We start from the raw sequence: 20,138 nt of genomic DNA, 5'->3' as shown, positions 1-20,138 counted from the left end.
AGCTGACACCCCTAATCGCACCTTCCATTCCTCAATCGAAGCCGAGTAGCACATTGCAGCGATCCCGCGAAATGCAATTCACCTGGACTCTGCAATGTGGAAGGCAGATGTCGCGGGATTGGCGCCCCCTCAAGGAGCTCGGAAAGCCAAAAAGACGCCCGCCAAGTTGTGCATGTTCTTGGGCCCTACTGAGCCCTTAGAGGGTCTCCCCCCTCTAACCGAGGTACATCGATTGTGGCCACTTCACACTTTCTTGAGCCTCATCCGGACGGACGAAATGAACAGCTGGATCTCGCTCCGTCATCCCAGGAGGTCTCGGAATGTCAAGCTTGCGGCTGAAGCCACTACTGAGCTTAGAAGCGAGGAGTCGGATTTTGCCCAGTTACAACACCAGGAGTAAATGTGGCTGCCAATACCAAGAAACAAGCCTCAAAGATGCTTCATCCAGGCGTGCCTTTTGACGCCCAAAGCTTGGAAGTACCAATTTGTGTACCCCTATCAGTGATAGCTTCCATACCCACGTGGATTCCACGACATTCGAGGAACGGCCGCCATGAATCTTTTATCAATCCGTCGAGTACCATTCTCGCCGCCATGCGTCCTACCATTTTGCAGGTCGACTAGTCCCACGCCTACCGAACGCAATGCACCTCACCAGATCAACCGTCCTCCTTGCCATTGTGCATCTCAATCTAGCCGCCGACTGCACAGTACCTAGATCCACGCCATGGCCTTTTGAGATCTCTTCGGACGGCTCTTCGGACGGCTCTTCGGGCGGCTCCTCAGGCGGCTCATCTTCTGGAGGAGATTCCATCACCGATATCTGTGCTCAGTTCAAAAATGATGCTGCCGAGTATCAAGCCTGTACCGAGAGTGCGCTAAGCGGACAGTGCAATGCCGTGGGCTGCCCAGACTCGACAGACATCACTGGTAGCACTGACGATCTCATCTCAAGCCCAGGCGATGATTTGATATCTTCTGGAAGCGACGACGACAGTGGTCTGATTAAGAAGCTCAGGGCCCGCGACACGTTGACCTGCTCAAGCAGTGAGACTTGCTATCAGCACCCAGATAATTCGCTTCTATGCTACAACCCAGCTACCGGTAAGCACAGTCCAAGGACCCGCCTGCAGGGAGCATGTGCATGGAGGAATTTCAAGCGCGATCTAATATGTTCTTTTAGGGTACTACCACGACGATATTGGCGGCACTGGAAATTATTTTGATGGTACATACACAGAACCAGACGAAGATACGAAGGACGAGACCACAGGCACCACGACAGCCACCTCTGCGGCTGCTGCATCCTCAACTTCCACGTCTGGCACTTCTGCGGCTGTTGCGTCCGCAACTTCCGACTCTGGCGGTATAAATCTGAGAGCTGGCGCACTTGTTGGCGTCTTTAGACTATTGTCTGCCCTTGTTTGGTAGAGATGTGGTGTCAGTTATTCTAATCGCCACCTTTCTGCTTGAGAGGCTGTGTCTTCAGCAGAAGCCTCTCAGCAGGTCTTACATAGTCGGCCATTAGCATAACACAGAAAAGGTGGGCAACTACGTGAGTTGGCATAATCAGAGAGCCAGAGGGGACTGAGAAATGCATCTGATATGCAAGGCACGTCACTGAGCTGACCGACCAGCGGTCTCACGGCAAGCTTGCCAGCTTTGTTGATTAGAGAAGTCCGCCCCTGAGCAATTCCAGCGTTAGTCCAGGGTATACGCCCAACTCGGTACATATTTATCGTGAGCGCGGCAATACTGAGCCCCCCCGGGCAGCCATTGCTGCAAAATATTGACGGTCTGGAACACCCACAGCTTACTACACGTTGTCCTTAGAACCGTTTTGATAGTATCCAGGCGGGCACCAGTTTTCATCCGTAGATTGTGCGATGACTCGTCCGTGTGGTTCAGTGAAGGCCAACGAGCGTTCTCGCAGAACTTCTAGGGGTACAGCCTTTGGAGGTGGAGGAGGGCTCGTGCACTTACTAGCGATTGTTCTCGTTATCCTAGGTGCTGATGATGGAGAGCTTTGAAGGTACAGCATCTGTCCATGAGCTTCGCGTTGATCTCCGGTGAAGTCACAGCAACGCTGTGGCTATCAAAACTGACGTCGAGCCAAACGAGCCTCACGAGCGCGCAGCGTTCCCCGCGAAGGAGGCCTTGACATGGATTCCCCATCCCGGCATAAGCTCCACGGGCTACGCGATCCCCCCTTGAACTTCTCCAATCAATGCTCCATTTGCGCCCTCCACGCGGCCCCTGCCAGCAGGAAACTTTACCTTTCTTGATAACCGGCTGCGCGAAGCTCGGAAGAAAGCACGAGAGCATACGTCTGAGATGCGTGCAACGCACTGCATGGGCTGTTCAGCCATTTGGCTGCAGTCGATCCGAGCTTCGGGTCGATCGAATTGACGCTCAGCGATTCGCACTGCTCGCCAGCGCAGGTCAACGGCTCGAGATCTGTGCTCTGGTCGGATAGCGCCGGATTGAAGGCCTTCTGGAAGGGTACTGCACGTAACATCGGCTCGCACAGCCCGATGCAGGGCTCCTCGCGAGTCTAATGTTACCTACTTATCAAGGTAAGAGTGGTGTCATTGATTAGACCGGCCCTCGCCGGGGCTCAACTGATCAATCAGGTGCCCTGGTCGCGCGCCGTGACCAAAGCGAATTGGCGCGAAGCTTGCCACCCAGCTAAGCAGTGCTAAGATTGGTTGGCACCGCGTAGCCAGCCCCTACAATCGTGTCACCCCCGCGTGCGGCTCCGGCGCGATGTGACGTTCGTGTGGCAAGTCTCGATGCGATTTGTGGATAAGAGCGGTGGTCATTCCACCTCGGCTGAGAAAGTGGAGGTCTGATAGGAGTGCTTGTGTCGCCCGGGAAGCTTAGCAAGCTTGGGAAGCTTGAGAAGCCTTGACGCTTTAAAGTGCCGGCAACCGTTGCGCTGTGCGTCTCTCTCCCCTCGCTTCCTCCCAGGTTCGCTTTCATCGCGCCGTCGCCAATATGAGCTTCCAGCACGAGAATGGCGCCCTCGGCTCCAAAGAGGTCAATGAGGTCCACAAGCCGGGCTCTTTCTCTGACCATGCACGCGGACGACAATTCAGCGTGGATCCTGAGGATCGTGCCATGGTTGCGGCCGACCAGAATGCACTGAAACGCAACCTGAAAGGCAGACACATGCAGATGATTGCAATGTGGGTGTCCCTGTCGCATTCTGTGCTTTCACACTGACCGGATACAGTGGTGGTGCGATTGGTGCTGGTCTGTTCATTGGTTCTGGCGGTGCTTTCCAGACCGGCGGACCTGCTTCTGTACTCCTCGGTTTCATGATCATTGGTGAGTTATATCCTGGCGAGTAATATGAACTGGAGCTAATGTTGTCAAGGTCTTCAAGTGTATGTTTCGCAAATAACGGATCTCCTTCCAACGCTGACCACCCTAGCTACCTCATGATGCAGGCTCTTGCGGAAATGTCGGTCATGTATCCGGTCAATGGCGCCTTTACCATGTACATCTGTCGATTCGTCGATCCCTCGTGGGGCTTTGCTTGCGCTTGGGAATACGCCATTAGTTGGCTGACAGTCCTACCATTCGAAATATCGGCGGCTTGCAATATCATCCACTACTGGCCAGGTTCCGAGGGTATCAACAACAGCGCTTGGATTGTACCATTGCTGGTCGCTTTGATTTGCATTCAGTATTTCGGTGTTCGAGGCTACGGTGAGGTTGAGTTCGTCATCAGTATGATCAAGGTCATCGCCTGCACAGGCTTCATCATTCTGGGTATTATCATCAATTGCGGTGGTGTTCCGACAGATGACAGAGGCTACATTGGCGCAAGATACTGGTGAGAATGCTCTGTGTGCGACTACCTGCAGGACTGACAATCTACATAGGCATTCTCCCTACTCTGCCTTCCTGAACGGCTTCCACGGCTTCTGTGGTGTCTTCGTCACCGCAGCATTCGCCTATACTGGCACCGAATTGACCGGACTGGCTGCTGCCGAGAGTGCCAACCCAAGAAAGGAGATTCCAAGAGCCTCGAAACAGGTCGTCTGGCGAATCCTCATCTTCTACATCGTCAATCTTTTCCTTGTGGGCCTGATTGTTCCGGAGAATAGTGTACTGTATACCGCTGAAGGCTCGACGTCGCGGCACTCGCCCTTTGTCATTGCAATTCAACTTGCTGGTATCAAGGTCCTCCCATCGATCTTCAATGCAGTCATCCTGATTGCTGTCATGAGCGTTGCAAATTCCTGCACTTTTGGCTCGACCCGAACAATCCAGGCTCTCGCTGCCAATGGTACGTGCTTGCGTTGGATTTTGGTCGGTCGTTAATGCTGATATCGAACACAGGAATGGCCCCGAAGGTCCTTGCCTACATCGACAAGAAAGGCCGCCCACTACCCGTGACCATTCTCCAGCTTCTCTTCGGCTGCTTGGCGTTTATCAATCTTGCAGATAACGGCGGCACGATCTTCAACTGGCTCCTAGCATTGTCAGGTCTCTCTATCATCTTCATCTACGGCAGTATCGCACTGGCTCACATTCGCTTCCGCGCGGCATGGTACGCGATAGATTTGCAGTCCCCAAAACCAGTACGTGTTGGCTAACCATTTCTAGGGCACATAATGGTCGCTCCAAGGATGAACTTCCCTTCCGAGCTGCCTTCGGTGTCTGGGGCTCGTACGTCTGCTTGCTGATCAGCATCCTTGCCCTGATCGCCCAGTTCTACGTCGCACTCTACCCCGTTGGCGGTCCCAACCTGGATGCAAATACCTTCTTCCAGCTTTACCTCGCCGGACCTCTGATCATCTTCCTCTACTTCTGCTGGAAGATCTACAGCTGGTTTTTCCGGCCCGCCGACCGTCCATTCTTCATTCGCTTGAAGGATATCGATATCTACACTGGCATGAGAGAGGGTCAAAACCTGATTAGCGGCGTCGACGTTACGGATGAGCAAAGACGCACCAGCATCACTGAGCTGCAAAATGAGAAGAGTAAGGGAGGTGCCCTGGGCTATCTCAAAGCTGGTATCAGGAACATCATTTGAGATTGGGGTTTCTGTCGAGCTACTCTTTGCATAGCATACCTAGCGCAGGTTACGTCGAGACCAAGGAAAAGGACACTATTCTTCGGAGCCACATCATAGCTCTGGCAAGATCCAAGTTGCCATTCATCGGCCCCCTGCCTGGCGAAACGTGGCCACAGTATTACTCTTGCTGGAGAGGAACAAAATCAAGACAAAGTCAACTTATGATATCCATCCTACTCCGTACGTTTCCCGCAGTCGAGCTCAACTGCAAGAAAAGGCCGTAGATGTAAAGATCTGTGAACAGGAGCGTGGGGCAAATTGCAGGCCAGACGCATCTTTGTACCTGGCTTGGCTTCTCATCCACCACCTGGCATCGCATCATCGAGCTTTCGCCCACTCGTACTTCCACCCAAGAATGGGGGAGTCGCGTGGGGAGGCGCCCACCGCACCCACTGCGCCCCATAGCGCGGTTGCACTGGCGTCCCTGGGCGGCGCTGGAACTCCGCTCCTGGTTGTGCCCCGCCAGCGGCCCCGACCAGGGTGTTCGTCCACGGCCGCTGCTAGGCGCGATATTAGCGTCTGGGCCTTGCTCAGCGACAAGACCTCCGAGTTGGCTCCCCCGCAGATCTCGCTTGAAGCTCGCACCCAAAACACGCGCGCTGATTTGAAGGATTCGCCGTCTTGGTCTCGGTCTTGGAGCGACGGTGATTATGAATAATGCAGAGATAAGAGTGGGCGGTGTTGCAGTTCCCGCGATAATATAATTGTTTCGTCCGCGACGCAGTGGATATTCTGCTGGACGCAAGATTTTACACTGACGACTTGTCGTCCTTTCGCTCCGTGTCTCTGACTCGGGATAAACTTGTCCAACAGTGACCAGCCCAAGCTCAAGCTGAAGCTCAAATCCCGCCATAAAGCTTAAGGCGCCGTTGCAAGTGGCGCGACCGCTGTCAATCCAACCCGACAACATGGCCACACCACTCTCCGAGAAAGAGCTCGAACACAACCCCGACAAAGACCATGCCATCACCACCGCCGCAGGCGACCTCGACGCCGCCATCGACGACGAAGCTGAACGCAAGGTCATCCGCAAACTCGACCTCTGGATCGTCCCGCCCGTGATGCTGCTGTACCTCTTCTCTTTCCTCGACCGCGTCAACATCGGCAACGCGCGCCTCTACGGCCTGGAAGACGACCTCGGACTGACCGGCGACCAATTCCAAGTCTCCGTGTCCATCCTCTTCGTCACCTACGTGCTTTCAGAGTTGCCGTCCAACCTCGTCATCAAAAAACTGCGGCCGTCGCGCTGGATCGCGTTCATCACTACCGGGTGGGGAATCGTTGCCACGCTCACGGGCGTGGTGCAGAGCTACGGCGGGCTGATCGCGTGCCGCCTGATTCTCGGTGCGCTGGAGGGCGGCTTGTTCCCTGGTCTCACCATCTACTTGACACTGTTCTACACGCGCAAGGAGATCGCGTTGCGCGTGGGCTACCTCTTTGTATCTGCAGCCATCGCAGGCTCCGTGGGAGGGCTGCTCGCATATGGAATCGGCTTCATGGACGGCGTGTCCGGGCAGAGGGGCTGGCGATGGGTAAGTGCATCACTACTGCGATCCCACGTTCCAGCTCCACGTCGACTGACACCAACTCCAAACAGATCATGATCCTCGAAGGCCTCCCCACCATCCTCCTCGGCATCGCCGTCTGGTGGTGGCTCGCCGACAGCCCCGAGACGGCCCACTACCTCTCCCCCGCCGAGCGGCAGCTGATGGTGCTCCGTAAGCAGCGCCAGGTCGGGCATACGACGTCGGCCGACTCGTACCACAAAGCCGACGTGTACGCCGGCCTGCGCGACTGGAAGATCTGGGCCTTTTGCGTGGGGCAGTTTGGCGTCGACACCATGCTTTACGGATACAGGTACCTCCCCTCTCTCTCTGAAAGACGTGGCCGTCTCGTTGCGTTCCAGCCATATTCAAACTTTCAAGGCCAGACTACTAACACCCCTCCTCCAAAACAGCACATTCCTCCCCACCATAATCCGCGGCCTGGGCACCTGGTCCACGGCCCAAGTCCAAGCCCTCACCATACCCTGCTACGCACTCGGCGCCCTCACCTACCTCTCGGTCGCGTACTGCAGCGATCGGTGGCAGCGACGCGGCATCCCCACCATCATCTTCGGCCTGGTCAGCATCGTCGGCTACGCCGTGCTCATCAGCCCCGTCAGCAACGGCGTCAAGTACTTCGGCTGCTTCCTCGTCGCCATGGGCCTGTACGTCATCGTGGGCATCCCGCTCGCGTGGCTGCCGAGCAACAACCCCCGCTACGGCAAGCGCACGACGGCCAGTGGCCTGCAGTTGACGATTGGGAATTGTTCGGGCATCATGGTGAGTTTCCCCCCCCCCCCCCCCACTTTCTGACTCTACGGATCTCTTTGTGTGGACTGCAGGCTGACGTACGTGTGCCATGTGCTCGACCACCAGGCCCCCTTTCTCTACAAGACGAACGAGGCGCCGCGCTTCGTGCGCGGACATGCAGTCACCATGGCCATGGTGGCCATGGCGGGCGTCATCTACGCTTTCATGACCGTCTGGTTCATGCGGGCTAACAAGCAGCGCGATGACGGGACCGGGAAGGCGGATGAGAAGCTGGCTGGGTTGACTGAGGACGAGGTGGCGGAACTGGGCGAACACAACCCGAAGTATAGGTACACGTACTGAAGAGGGCTGAATTGGCTTTGGTTGTGATGACGGAAGAAGATTCATCAAAGAGAATGGATTGGGGTGACAAGTTCGCTGGATGTAGCAATAACCTCAGACGCCCAAAAGCCCACCATATGCATGTCCGTATCCACAGTTCTCGCGTCGCTAGAGCTAAGAGAGCATTCCGGTACCACTGAATGGACCTCGTTTCTGCTGTAGTATGATGACGCCGTCGGAACCCGTTCCAGCTTCAAGCTTTAGTGCACTCTCCCCCAGTGACAAAATCAGCCAGGCACCAAAGTGCATAGCACCGTAGAGCCTCACTCGTCACCCAAGCTCTCCCTCACCACTCTTCGACATCGCCGCCTGAATTCCTTGGGATCCTCTCTCCACATCTTGGCCGCATCGACATTCGCGGGACTCTCATCATTTGGACTGCTCAGCATGCTGATTACGCTCAGCAGTATCGTTTCGGGACTTTGCACCGGGGACCATCGTTCCGACGCCGACTCGTATCCGTACTTGTCCTCTTCCGGAGGGTGCAGGATCGAAATGCAGACTTCGCCCGAGGGGTAAATGTTGGGATGAAATAACGGAGTGGTGAATTTCATCTTGGGAGGCAGTAAAGGATACTCGGGTGGGAATGAGAGGGTGGCGCGGAAAAAGCCTCCTATGGGTATAAAATGTCAGCCGATGGATTACTCCATGATACTTGCACTGCGCCCATCCACGACAATAAAGCGGTCTGGCAGGAGGCGTTGGGAAGAAAAGTATATGTAGTGCCTTAGAACATACCTCCATAGTATTTACACTCGTCGTTGATCATGAGCATCACTTCCCACTCAAACACATTGTTATCAACCAGACCGCAGGAAATTCCGGGAATGTCCTTGTCGTTCTGCATTTGTTTCAATTGGCGCGCCAGGAGCCCGGCGGCGGCGGAGACCGCGCTCATCGTGACTGAAACGATGGCCCAAGATGACGAGAAGAGGGAGGAAGAGTAGTCCTCAGCGGCGGCACGTGGACAGTGGACGGCTGAAGGTGGAATGCGGGGTGAGTTGCTGTCGTACGAGTGAGGGACGCTACTCAAGAAGTGCTAGGATACGGTAGCAAGTATGAGACGTTGGCCGTAAATTCGTAAGCTAGATCAGTCGTAAGGGTCGAACGTGGAGAGATGTGCTTGAACGCAAAGAATGTAGAGGGAGTTTTGAGAGTAACTGTGAGCAAAGTGAGTCGAAGAGTCGAGAGTGCAACTCCAAGTCACGTCTCCAAGCACGGTTATCTCCGTTTACCTCCGCAGCCCTTCACTACCGCCTGTCCACCCCAGTCTCCAGGCATTTCAGCTTTACACATCACGTATCATTGACGACGAGACCAGACTGACTCATCTGGCTTTCTAAACCGTAAGTTGAAGCGGCCGAGGAACTGAGTACCAGAGTTCAAAACCGCCATCTAGACATGGCCCAGTCGGCAGCAATGGCTCTGAGCGAGAACTCGAACGTGCTCGGAGCTACGACATGGGAGAGGACGATTGCGTTGACTGAAGCAGGGGCTTTGATGCAAGCATGTTCCTTATATGTGATATATGCGGGTGTTGCCACCCAGTCAAGGGACCCAGCCATTTCAGCTCCGTGAGGTTCACTGATTACTCAGTCGATAGCCGTACCTGTGTCGAAGGAGAAACGGTGAAATTCTCTAAAGAACAATCAAGAAAAACCGAATTCAGAGGAATCTACATCTGATCAACGTACACGAAAGTACTGATACAAACTCATCGTTACTTGTCCTTATCTAGAACCAAGACCAAGCTCCAGCCCAGATGTCACCATAATCGGCCAGAACCTCGACCCTCTCCTGTAAAGCCACCATATCAATCCATATCTCCATCAACTCCGCTTGATCGCCCTCCTTCACAGCCTTCATCCCTCTCAGCCTCTGATTCTCCACCGCTTCCCTGACCTCTGGCCCCACCAGCCCCCTAGCCTCCCACAACGTCTGCGGCCTTACCCTGTCCCTCCCCAACTTGACCACATTCCGACTAATCACCACGGCCAACACCGCTTTCTCCGCCTCCTCCCTCCCAATTACAATCCTCTTGCGTTTCCCATCCCCGGACTCACCGTGCAAAGCCGCATCTCTCCCCGCCCTCGCCACAGCGCCCGCCCGCACAAACCAGCTCGCAAACCACACCGACTTCTCATCCCAGCCCACCACGCGCGTCCACACCTCGTACTTCTGGTACGGCTTGATCTCCCGCCTAAACACACCTTCGATTCCCGCCAGCACGATCGCCAGCATCTTCTTCCCTCCTCCTCCTCCTCCTCCTCCTCCTCCTCCACCCTTCTTCGCCTCCCCCGCACCACTCTGCGCATTGCTGCCTTGCTTCTCCACTGCACCATCAGGAAGCGGCAGCAGCGCACTGCTGGGCGGATGCCGAATCGTGTGCATGCCAATGAGCGACGCCACGAGGTGCGACCGTGCAATGTCCACGTCGGTGATGAAACTCGCGTTCGACTTGTGCATGTAGAAGTCGATTTCCAGCAGGGGAGAGCGGGTGTGCATGATCTGTGGGCAGAGCAGTAAAGGCTGTCGTGTGGGGAGATCTGTGACTTTGGCCTGCTGCTTGGCGGCGACGGCGTCTGGGATGGAGCGCCAGTGGCGGGATTGGAAGAGGAAGGTGAAGAGGCGGAGCTTGATGGGGGGCGTTAGTGCGGGATAGCTGGAAGGGCGGGCCGGGGGGAAGGGGAACGGAACTTACGTGCCAGACGAGTGGGAGGGCTTTGAAGTTTGAGAGCAGGAAGAGAATAATGGGTAGCCAGAGGAGCCACGACATGGTTGGCGGGCGATACGTTCAGTGGGAGGATTGGATGTCAGCAGGCAGTAGATTCCTTGGCGTAATTCAGCGTGGGGAGGAAGTGAAAGGTGCTGGCACACGCGCTGGTGGGGAGGGCCTTGATTTATAGCCGTTTACGTGCGTCCGCGAGGCTGAGAGGTCGCTATTTTCAGATCTTCCCGTCTTTCCTGAGTTTTGGACGTGGAAATGCGAAAATTACCCGCCGGCCGCCTAGATCTACGAAGAGGACAAAATTTGCCAAGATTTCGCTGCCTGCCTTTCTATTCAAATGCTTCCTAGCCCTAAGCAATGCGTACTGATACCCCGAAACGCCCACTTTACCATACTTTCCCGGTATGTGAGATTAATCAACCGTTCCCGATGACCGAATACGAAGAATACCGCATAACGCGCATGTGGTACCCGTACCCCCATCTGAACGCCGGATGCGATGCAAGATAAACGAGGTGTGTAACCACCAACTCAAAATCAACGACAACTGTTCCGCCTTATACCATCTTGCCCAACTTTATCATCCACCCTCATCTGCTGCAACGAACTCGCACTGCGTCAATCGAAGTCGACATCAGGCACTGAATACCTTGCTTGGCTGCCACTCGCCTCGCCCTCCACCACCTCCTCCCCCTCCGTCCGTCCATTCAAGCTCCCAAACCTCCCCAACCTCTCCTCCCACCTCCGGTCCATCTCCCTCTTCTCCCTCTCCCGCTTCATCGTCGCCAGCCTCGCCAGCCCACCATACCGTCCGTAATCGCCCATGCCCACGCCCCCGCCCCGCCCGATCGTACCAGTACCAGCGCCGGCCCTGCTACTCGCGTTCGTATACGACATGAACGCCGCGTCGATCTGCTGGCGCACCGTAAAGTGGCTGTCGGACGTTGCGGAATTGGGCGCCGAGGAGATGGCAAAGGTTGGCATGACGGGAAAGTCGGAATGAGGGCCGGAGAGGGTGCCGGCGATGAGGGGACTGACGCCTTCGTCGTCATCGTCGTCGTCGGGGAAGTTCGGACGGGAGTCGTGGTAGGAGGGCCAGGCAGAGAGGTCCTGCTCGGCTTTGTCGTGGTCGAGGTTGGTGGTCTGCAGGTTTGCCAGCGATGGTGGCCCTTTGCCGTCTTCGGTCGTCCAGCTGTTGGATCGGCCGAGGTCTTGGGACGGGTCATCGTTGAGTGGTGGTGGACGGTGGACGTTCTTGCTAAGGGAACGGATGGTGAGACCGGAACGGGCAGAGGCGTTGCGTTGCAGGGAGCGCGCACGAGCGAGGGATTTGGCGCGCTCGATCTTGGTGTGCCCGGCGGAGATGCGGTAGAGCTGTGCGAATCGTGAAGATTGGTCTTCTAGGAGACGGGAAGGTGGACCGTACTCAACGAGGCGGCCGTCGGAGATGACGGCCACGTGGTCATAATCGACGATGGTTTTTAAGCGATGCGCAATGGCAATTATGGTGTGGTGTTTGAAGGCTGTGCGAATCACCTTCTGCACGATCTCGTCCGTGTCGAAATCTAACGAAGCGGTCGCTTCGTCAAGGACCAAGATCGACCCCGGTCTGAGAGTGGCGCGGGCGAGGCAGATGAGCTGCTTCTGTCCTACGGACATCTTGTCGCCATCAACGGTTGCGTTGAGACCGCCGATGCTCTGAATCGCCTCGAGCATTTGCACTTGCCGCAGGGCGTACATGACGTCTTCGTCAGTCGCGACGTGGAAGGGGTCAACGTTCTCTCGGATGCTGCCCGTAAGAAGGAAGGGCGCTTGTGGCACGCATATCAGTCGCCCTCGGATCTCCTGACGCGGCATTGTTGTGAGGTCGACACCGTCGATGATGATAGCACCAAGTTGAGGCTCGAGCAGGCGAAACAATGCTGAGATGAGCGAGGACTTGCCGCTGCCACTTCGGCCACAGATCGCAAGCTTCTTGCCAGGCTCCACGCCGAGCGACAGCTCTTTGATGACCGGCTTGTCTTTGCCTTCCCAAGTCGCTGTGATTTCGTGATAGGTAACATTGCCTTCCGCAGGCCAGTTTGGCGGTGGTGGGTGGTTCTCACCAGGCATGTGCTCGGACCTCGTCTCGAGTGCGAAAGACCTCACGCGGGACACCGCACCGACGGACGTCTCCAAATTCGTCCAGTTCTCCAAGAGAGCTTTGATGCTGACGCTGAAGTTGACGATACCCACAAGTGCAGTTCCGATCAATCCGGGGTCGATATCGCCTTTGGTCTTGACAGCAATTGCAATGAACACTATCGCTATGCCCGCCACAATAAAGTCAAGCACCAAGTTCAACCACCTCTGTACGCAGTATAAAAGGTAGTTGGGCTTCTGAGAATAATCGAGCTTGTCCATCGCGCGATGCTCGTAATCAGCTTCAGCACCGTAAGAGCGAATCGCTGCAATTCCCGATAAGGTCTCGAGGAAGTGCGAGAACAGTGGGCCTTTTGCTTCGATATCTAGAAGTCTCAATTGCCGAGCAGTTCGCAAGTAGAACTTCTGCACGAAGAAGAAGACGACAAGCACTGCTGGAAGCGCTGCGCCGATGAATTTCGCTGAGATTGCAATCACGATCAGATTGGCAATGCTGGACAAAAACTCGATAGAAGTGTTGAAAAGCGCAAGTGGCAGTTCCATATCAATCAGCTGTAGGTCCGAGCTGAATCTGTTGACAGAGTCACCGACATTGCTACCCGAGAACAGTGAGAGTGGCGCGTTCAGTGTCGTCTGCAAGAGTATGGTGTGGAACGAAGTAGATGCACGAGGCATCATTCGGACGACCAGTTGCAGACATCCTGCTGCCAGCCCAAAGATGGCGAGCCACGCCAGACCGAAGTATGAGCCTAAATACAAGCCCAGCTTGCTGTGCGGCTCGCGTGCATTCTGCTCAGCCCACCATTTGACCAGATACTGTGGGAATACCAGAGCAAAGACGAACAGCGCGCCGCAAGAGAGAAAGAGAAGGAAGTTGAACCAGCCAACGATTTTGGCGTAGTACTGGTAGACTGATAGGTCGCCAGTGCGCCGCTGACTGCCCTTGACTTCTTGCGCGGAAAGCTTGGCTATCAGACCCTGGACTTCGGTATCGACAGGCTTGATCGATGCCTGCTCGAACCCGTCGCTCTCAGGCGGCGAGGACTGGCCGTGTTTTGTTTTCAGCAGTTCTGCATAAGGACCCTGCTCCAGGATTTTACCGTCAGCTGTGAGGGCAATAACATGGTCGCCGGCTGACAATCTGTGTACGGCATTCGTTGCGAAGATAGTTGTGATGCTGTCATTGCGCAGCAGTCCCTCGGGACCAAGCAAATTCGTGAAGAGCGTGCTCTCGGTGCGAGCGTCCAGGCCGGACATCACATCATCGAAGATGATGACACGTTGACGCGAATATACGGCTCTCGCGACGCCCACGCGAGCTTGTTGACCTCCACTCAGATTGGAGCCTCCACCATCAACGATTTCCTGATCGCCATGGGCCATGCTGGAGATGTCGTCTCTCAACGCACACGCATCGATGACCTGGTTGTACCATACAGGCTCAAAGACGCTGGTGCCGACGATGTTGTTTCGGATTGTATCGCTGATGAGCCATGGTGACTGACCGGCGAAGGCTGCACGATCGAATGTGGTGTGCAGATCGCCTGAATTAACAGTCGTCTCGCCCAGCATCGCATTCAGCAAAGTAGATTTACCACACCCGACTGGCCCGACGATGAAAGTCAAAGAGCCTCGCATGACGGAGAAGTTGAGATCTTGCACGATAAAGCCTCGATCCTTCTCCCATCCAGCGCTGTACTTTGTGGCCAAGACGACTCTCGGATCTGGCGAGTTCGATGGTGAATCAAGGTTGGGTTGGAGCTCTTTCAGTGGTACAGGATCGTATCGCTCGTCTCCTTTCTCGAAGCTCATCGGATCATATGGCGGAGGTGGCGATGGAGATGTGTGATGACGATGTGCTGGCAGATGGCTTTCTGCGGCCAAATACTCACCAATACGCTGCATAGCTCCTATCGAAGCCACGAGTCCGGCGATGGAATCAAGTATCAGCGCCATGGGAGTTCTGAGCAGCGAAAATACAGCCAGAGATGTGAAACCCTTCTCTGTTGTCAATGGTGTGGTGTTGTTTCTTTTTGCCAGCAGCGAAAAGATGCCGAACGAAAACACCGGCCCCATGGCAGCTGTTGTATACGACAAGCACACAATCAGCGCGAGGGCGTTTTTGAACTTTCGGGAAATCTCAATCTCCTCTTTACGCAGCTTTTCAATCTCATCCTCCATGCGTGCCTGGAGGCCGCCCATGCGGACTTCTTTCATCGACGACAGCATGTCAGATGTTGCCTTTATTCTGCGCTCGATTGACTCTAGCCACAGTTTCTGCCGTTGACCCATGCTTGCGGCGACCCTGAGGCCGGCACCACTGCAAAGCATGAAGAGCACGCCTGGGGCCGCGGCTGCAGGTCCAAGTTGACGTTCCAGGAGGTATATGGCGAGGCCAATGTCGATCGGACTTGCCCAGACCTCGTGCATAAACCTCAGGCCTGTGCCTGAACGTTCAACGTCGGTGCTCATGAGGGTGACAGCAGAGGACTCTTGGGCTGTCGGGATCGACACCCCCAGTGTCTTGTAGTAGATCAAAGACACTAGAGTGGCTCGCAGCTTTGTAATAACACGGTATGTCTTATGCTGAGCATTTGCATTGGATACGGCGAGTCCGATGTATATCAGGGCAGTAGCAGCGATGAGGCCATTGCCAAGCTGATTGTCGAGACGAACAACTGGGTCTGTTGCGAAATTGACGACCCTTGTGATCAGGAAAGGCTGGGCAAAAGTGAATCCCGACAACGCCAATCGGGGAAGCATGCCTTGGAACATGCTGTACTTGTATTCGGAGAAGAGCAACTTGACCAGTGCTCCTGGCGTTTTGTGAGGTAAGCGCTCCCATCGTGCCCACACACGCTTCTGGAGTTCAGGAGAGGATAGCTCATTGTCGATTGCAGGAAGTTGGTCGACGTCCAGGATCCGCCTGAATCCTTTCCACAACAACGGATTGAGCCACCAAAACAGGCCTCTCGTGAAGACGTTACCCGCGGTTTCGTGAGACACGGTCTCGTAAGTTGCACGACGATAGCCTGACTCTTTCTCTAGCGATTCGAAGATGAAAAGAGCAAGCTTGAAGCCCAGATCAACCGAGAAGGCGACCGCAAATGGTAAGTTGCCTTCAATGGTCCATAAAGTCCTCGCGCGGATAGTGTCGAAAAGGATACTCAGTCCGAAATACAACGAGAGTAATGCTGAAGGGCGAACACTCCTCAGATGCTCGAAGTGTGACAACGCTAGCAACAATAACGAAATGTAAAAACTCAGCGCCGCGGTTGCTATCGACGCCCTGGTCTTCGGTACGAAATTAGGGATTACCAGGAAGATTAACTTCACCAGCTGGATGGTAGAGTTGGCAGCATGACATGCCTGGTTTGGTCAATATACACTTGATGATGTTGTTCGAGATGTGATACTTACGATTTTGATATAGTAAAACACCCCCGGTCGAAACACCGGTTGTCGACGGTATAACTGAAATAAGCGAAGTGGTATAAGGACAGAAAGGACAACGACTGGTACAATGCCAAAGAAGATCTCCTCGAACAGCAAGGTGAAGTCAAACCCCCAATGGCACGTTGAAGCAACTGCTGGTCCGAACACATCTTCAACCTCTATGGGACAACCCATATCGCAACAATGGCGCGTTCACCGCGTACTAACGAGTGATTGTCCGGGAGTTGCAGGTCGCCATGCTCCGCAGAGATGGCCCTTAGATCGCACAACGTGCTCGCGGGTCTCTATGCATTTGCTGGCCACCTCGGAGATACGATGAGGTACTGCTGGCCATGCATCGCCTTGCGCCGCTCCAGAAGCAGCTTCGGCTCATTGCGGCTGCGCTTGGTGTGAGACGCGGTGAGGCACTGCTGCCCGCCGTAACCTCTCTTCTCCGAATGCTGCAATTCACAAGGGTATCTTTGTCAGATCGACCCACACTGTGAATAATCTTGGAAATTCTGGGGGCCTAAAACTTGGGGGTCATACAGTAGCTGATACGCATGCAGCTCCACCCGTTTGCCTCGTGTCTTAGCGGTAATTTATCTTACGAGGCGGGAAGATCCCTTTACATGCGACTGAGGCGTCGTACGGGCCAATCACTGATCAACCCTTGCCCTACACGATAGGCGTTGGGCCTGTCGCAAACTGCGCCCGGCCGTCTTGAATGTGACATCGTCGGAAGTTTCACGAATCGCTCTGTCATCGCTGCATGTGGTAACATGGACAAAAGGCCACCAATCATCTCTGTGCGTCCCTCCAGTCCAATGGCTAACTACACTGGTTGTTCATCCTGCTACTAAACGAAGATCTACCATTTAAATTTAGCACAAAAGGATTGGTGCTGAGGCATCACCGCCATGACTGCGCCGGGATGGCGCTTGCGTTCCTGCCCCGACTCTAAGCCTCGCGGCGTCCACACAAGGCAAGCGCGTTTGATGGTGTGTGCATGACTTCAAGTAAACTGCCATTCTGTTCCGATGTAGAAGAGGACTCACATCATCGTCTTCACAATCTTACTCATCACCTCGGTGCTACTTGCGAGTTTGCCAGATATGCAGCTCCGTTCATTCTTTGCCTTGCTGCTAGCAACCAGCTCGGGTTTTGCGGCCGCCTTTCCTACACAGACCGCCATTCCCAGCCAGGCACTGGTACCAGGCCCTGATCCTACACCCGCTCTTGAGTTGCGGGCTGCTGCACCTTCATTTACGGGCGTGAGCATCACACCAGTCTCTATCAAGTCTTTCAGTCTCTCGTTAGACCTCCCATCATCGACATGTACTCAAACGATTGAACCGGACAGAAATGGCTATGTTCCACCGGGCACATGTGGTGCCCTTTGGGCCTACTACCCATCATTCGCCGCGGCTGTAGCCTTCGCTGTGCTGTTCGGGGCACTTCTCATCGCGCACCTTGGACAAGCTATTCTCTATAAGAAAGGTTTCTGCTGGGTCATTACCATGGCTTCATTGTGGGAGTTTGGCTCATATGGCTTTCGTGCGGCCGGATCAAAAAACCAGCAAAGCAACGCTCTGGCTACGCTGGCACAGATCTTGGTGCTTCTTGCGCCAATCTGTACGTTTTCCTTTACTATCCGCTTCCGCAGCCACTAACGTTGTCTAGGGGTCAATGCGTTCGCCTACATGGTCTTCGCGCGGATCGTGCACTTCTTCTCACCGACGAAGAAAGTATGGAAGATATCGCCAAGCATCCTAGCCTTCGTCTTCGTCACACTCGATGTCTTGTCCTTCATCATTCAGCTGATTGGAGGCGGTATGGCCGGTCCTGGAAGCAGTCCCGAGTCCCAGAAGAAGGGTATCGACATCTACATGGCCGGCATTGGTCTTCAAGAAGCCTTCATCATATTCTTTCTAGGGTTAGTGATCAAATTCCACTTCGATCAGATCAGAGCCGAGAAGAACGGCCGACTGGCAGCCAGCAGGACAAGGTGGAAGTGGATCACTTATGCGCTATACGCCTGTCTGGCTTTTATCACAGCCCGTATCGTCTTCAGACTCGTCGAATTCTCTGGCGGAATGGACACAGATAACCCTCTGCCTCACAATGAGAGCTACTTCTACGCTCTCGAAGCAGTGCCGATGTTCTTGGCTATCTTGGTTTGGAACCTCATCCATCCAGGTCGTTACATGAACGGGCCAGATGCTAAGCTACCGCCTTCATGGTTGTCGCGGAAGTTGTGCTGTTGCTTCCATCGCAAAGGCAAGGACGGAAAGGGGTCGCACCAGCGCCTGAACTCCACCACAGCTGACGAAGAGATGAAGGCGCTACGTTCTCGCGACCCTTCTCCGAACCCTCGTGGAAGGACGGGCGAAGCAGCCGCATTCTACTACGATGCACCATCGAGAGGCACTTCAGCGACCCGCGATCCATCTATGCCTGCTGCTCCTCAGCGTGCAGGGCGCGACGACAGCGCCAATCCTCCATCGTATGAGCCATACCGTCCTAGAGAATTTTTGGGGCCTCAAAGCTAAGATTCTGATTGGTGATACGATCCTGAGCAGCATGTACAACCATTTGGAATGATCAGTCGATATGTTTAGACGATCCACTCATCAGCAGTGCGTGGGTCTTGGTAACGGATGCATGGCATTATGGTTACACTGTCGAAAATTAGAGCAAGGCGTTTCCAGCTAGATTGACGTGGCAGCTTAGACCCAATTCGTATCACGCCAATAAAAGCAATTCCAACCTCTCCTCGAACAGTATAGGCGGAGTTCTATGAGTATAGCAATGAGGTCAAGACATGTAATCGCATAGTCACTTACGAATCTGCGACCGCTGCATGTAAGATGAGATTCTGAGCCTATGTTGAGCCCTCTTGCGAATCGACAACCAATGATTGTGAGCTTCGACGCCAGAGGCATGCGCTCACATGTGTAGCACGATATCGAAGTGTTTTGTGCTCCATGCCCAACCCCACGCTCGCGTCCCACCTGCTGACATAACACCTGACATCAACCCCAGCAACAGTCCTCAGGTTTCTTTATCTAGCCGACAGGTGGGTGGGTGGCCTAGCCAAGCGGTGGTCCACCGCGTCTTGCCTCACACGAGCTGCTGTACGACGCCGGCCGGGGTCGCGTGCACACCAGATTACGGCACCACTTCTACAGCCAGGAAGGACCGAGATAATGCCCATGATTACCACCGACAGCTGAAGCATCATCTCCGCATGTCAGCACTTGTAGGACCTAGAAGTGACCGGTCTGATGTTTGCAGTATGGAATCGATGTGTCAACACCGAGTAGATTTGTGCTCCTTTATCCAAGGCTGAAATAAGCGTGGATCCTCCAATGCTGACAACACAACCCTAGCTTGCAGCCCAAATCTGCAGAGGTGGAGTCGTACGTGGCTAGATGCAGGCGAGAGGTGTAGCTTCTGGGGATTGCATGTACTGTATCCCGTGGCGGGAGCTCCACTTCAAGGCCCCCAGACGAGGCGTCAGCTGCAGACAGGGCGCTCCACTGCCTGATACTGTCTGTGTGTCATTTCAATGATACGAATCCTACCAAAACCATTACACTAGCCCCGATACCGTATTACAGTCTAGGGTTCTCTTTAGCATCCACTAGGTTAACTTGACGTTGCTTCATCCGTCCAATACCTACGGGATGTAATTTGTGTAGATTGGTGAGCATGGCCCTACCAGAAACATGCTGTGGCACTGTACACCCTTGCCGATCGTCACCGCCTCGAGTGAACTCGGGAGGGATAATCGCTGCAGGCTGCCCCGCCCCATTCCCTGGGTCGTACACGCCACGCGTGCATCAAGCCAGCCAAGCAGCTTTGAGATCCCTGATTGTTGATCAAGCGGCGGTGCGAACTACCAAGCCCAGTCTATTTTCGTCCGAATGTGGTACTCAGTGTATATACTTTCGGCTTCAGAACGGGGCAACAGGCAGCCTGGACGTGAGAACCAGATCGGTCAGCCCCCATATCCGCTGACACGTCCAGAGATAGCTCTGAAACC

At 54.6% G+C, this 20,138-nt stretch overlaps 7 protein-coding genes across 7 annotated transcripts; 4 read left to right on the top strand and 3 right to left on the bottom strand.

Annotated features, from left to right (window-relative positions):
* Positions 1 to 644: 644 nt before the first annotated feature.
* On the top strand, positions 645 to 1,431 carry HMPREF1541_03036 (uncharacterized protein; the record flags this gene model as incomplete). Its single annotated transcript, XM_008717388.1, has 2 exons — positions 645 to 1,104; positions 1,184 to 1,431. The coding sequence occupies 2 exons, from the start codon at positions 645 to 647 to the stop codon at positions 1,429 to 1,431; spliced, it is 708 nt and encodes a 235-aa protein (XP_008715610.1).
* A 1,566-nt stretch (positions 1,432 to 2,997) lies between these two features.
* On the top strand, positions 2,998 to 5,047 carry HMPREF1541_03035 (uncharacterized protein; the record flags this gene model as incomplete). Its single annotated transcript, XM_008717387.1, has 6 exons — positions 2,998 to 3,188; positions 3,236 to 3,334; positions 3,437 to 3,841; positions 3,891 to 4,297; positions 4,351 to 4,561; positions 4,618 to 5,047. 6 exons carry the CDS (start codon positions 2,998 to 3,000, stop codon positions 5,045 to 5,047), a joined length of 1,743 nt encoding a protein of 580 aa, XP_008715609.1.
* A 950-nt stretch (positions 5,048 to 5,997) lies between these two features.
* On the top strand, positions 5,998 to 7,746 carry HMPREF1541_03034 (uncharacterized protein; the record flags this gene model as incomplete). Its single annotated transcript, XM_008717386.1, has 4 exons — positions 5,998 to 6,621; positions 6,687 to 6,946; positions 7,047 to 7,413; positions 7,510 to 7,746. 4 exons carry the CDS (start codon positions 5,998 to 6,000, stop codon positions 7,744 to 7,746), a joined length of 1,488 nt encoding a protein of 495 aa, XP_008715608.1.
* A 302-nt stretch (positions 7,747 to 8,048) lies between these two features.
* HMPREF1541_03033 (uncharacterized protein) lies at positions 8,049 to 8,683 on the bottom strand (the record flags this gene model as incomplete). Its single annotated transcript, XM_008717385.1, has 2 exons — positions 8,049 to 8,398; positions 8,524 to 8,683. 2 exons carry the CDS (start codon positions 8,681 to 8,683, stop codon positions 8,049 to 8,051), a joined length of 510 nt encoding a protein of 169 aa, XP_008715607.1.
* An 836-nt stretch (positions 8,684 to 9,519) lies between these two features.
* Positions 9,520 to 10,561, bottom strand: HMPREF1541_03032 (uncharacterized protein; the record flags this gene model as incomplete). Its single annotated transcript, XM_008717384.1, has 2 exons — positions 9,520 to 10,419; positions 10,487 to 10,561. 2 exons carry the CDS (start codon positions 10,559 to 10,561, stop codon positions 9,520 to 9,522), a joined length of 975 nt encoding a protein of 324 aa, XP_008715606.1.
* A 570-nt stretch (positions 10,562 to 11,131) lies between these two features.
* On the bottom strand, positions 11,132 to 16,285 carry HMPREF1541_03031 (uncharacterized protein; the record flags this gene model as incomplete). Its single annotated transcript, XM_008717383.1, has 2 exons — positions 11,132 to 16,024; positions 16,076 to 16,285. The coding sequence occupies 2 exons, from the start codon at positions 16,283 to 16,285 to the stop codon at positions 11,132 to 11,134; spliced, it is 5,103 nt and encodes a 1,700-aa protein (XP_008715605.1).
* A 920-nt stretch (positions 16,286 to 17,205) lies between these two features.
* Positions 17,206 to 18,642, top strand: HMPREF1541_03030 (uncharacterized protein; the record flags this gene model as incomplete). Its single annotated transcript, XM_008717382.1, has 2 exons — positions 17,206 to 17,725; positions 17,774 to 18,642. 2 exons carry the CDS (start codon positions 17,206 to 17,208, stop codon positions 18,640 to 18,642), a joined length of 1,389 nt encoding a protein of 462 aa, XP_008715604.1.
* Between the last annotated feature and the right edge of the window lie 1,496 nt (positions 18,643 to 20,138).

Source organism: Cyphellophora europaea, assembly GCF_000365145.1.
Source record: "Cyphellophora europaea CBS 101466 unplaced genomic scaffold supercont1.3, whole genome shotgun sequence".
NCBI classification, from domain to species: domain Eukaryota; kingdom Fungi; phylum Ascomycota; class Eurotiomycetes; order Chaetothyriales; family Cyphellophoraceae; genus Cyphellophora; species Cyphellophora europaea.
The sequence above is the reverse complement of the archived record's forward strand: the minus strand, read 5'-3'. Positions and strand labels throughout refer to the sequence as shown.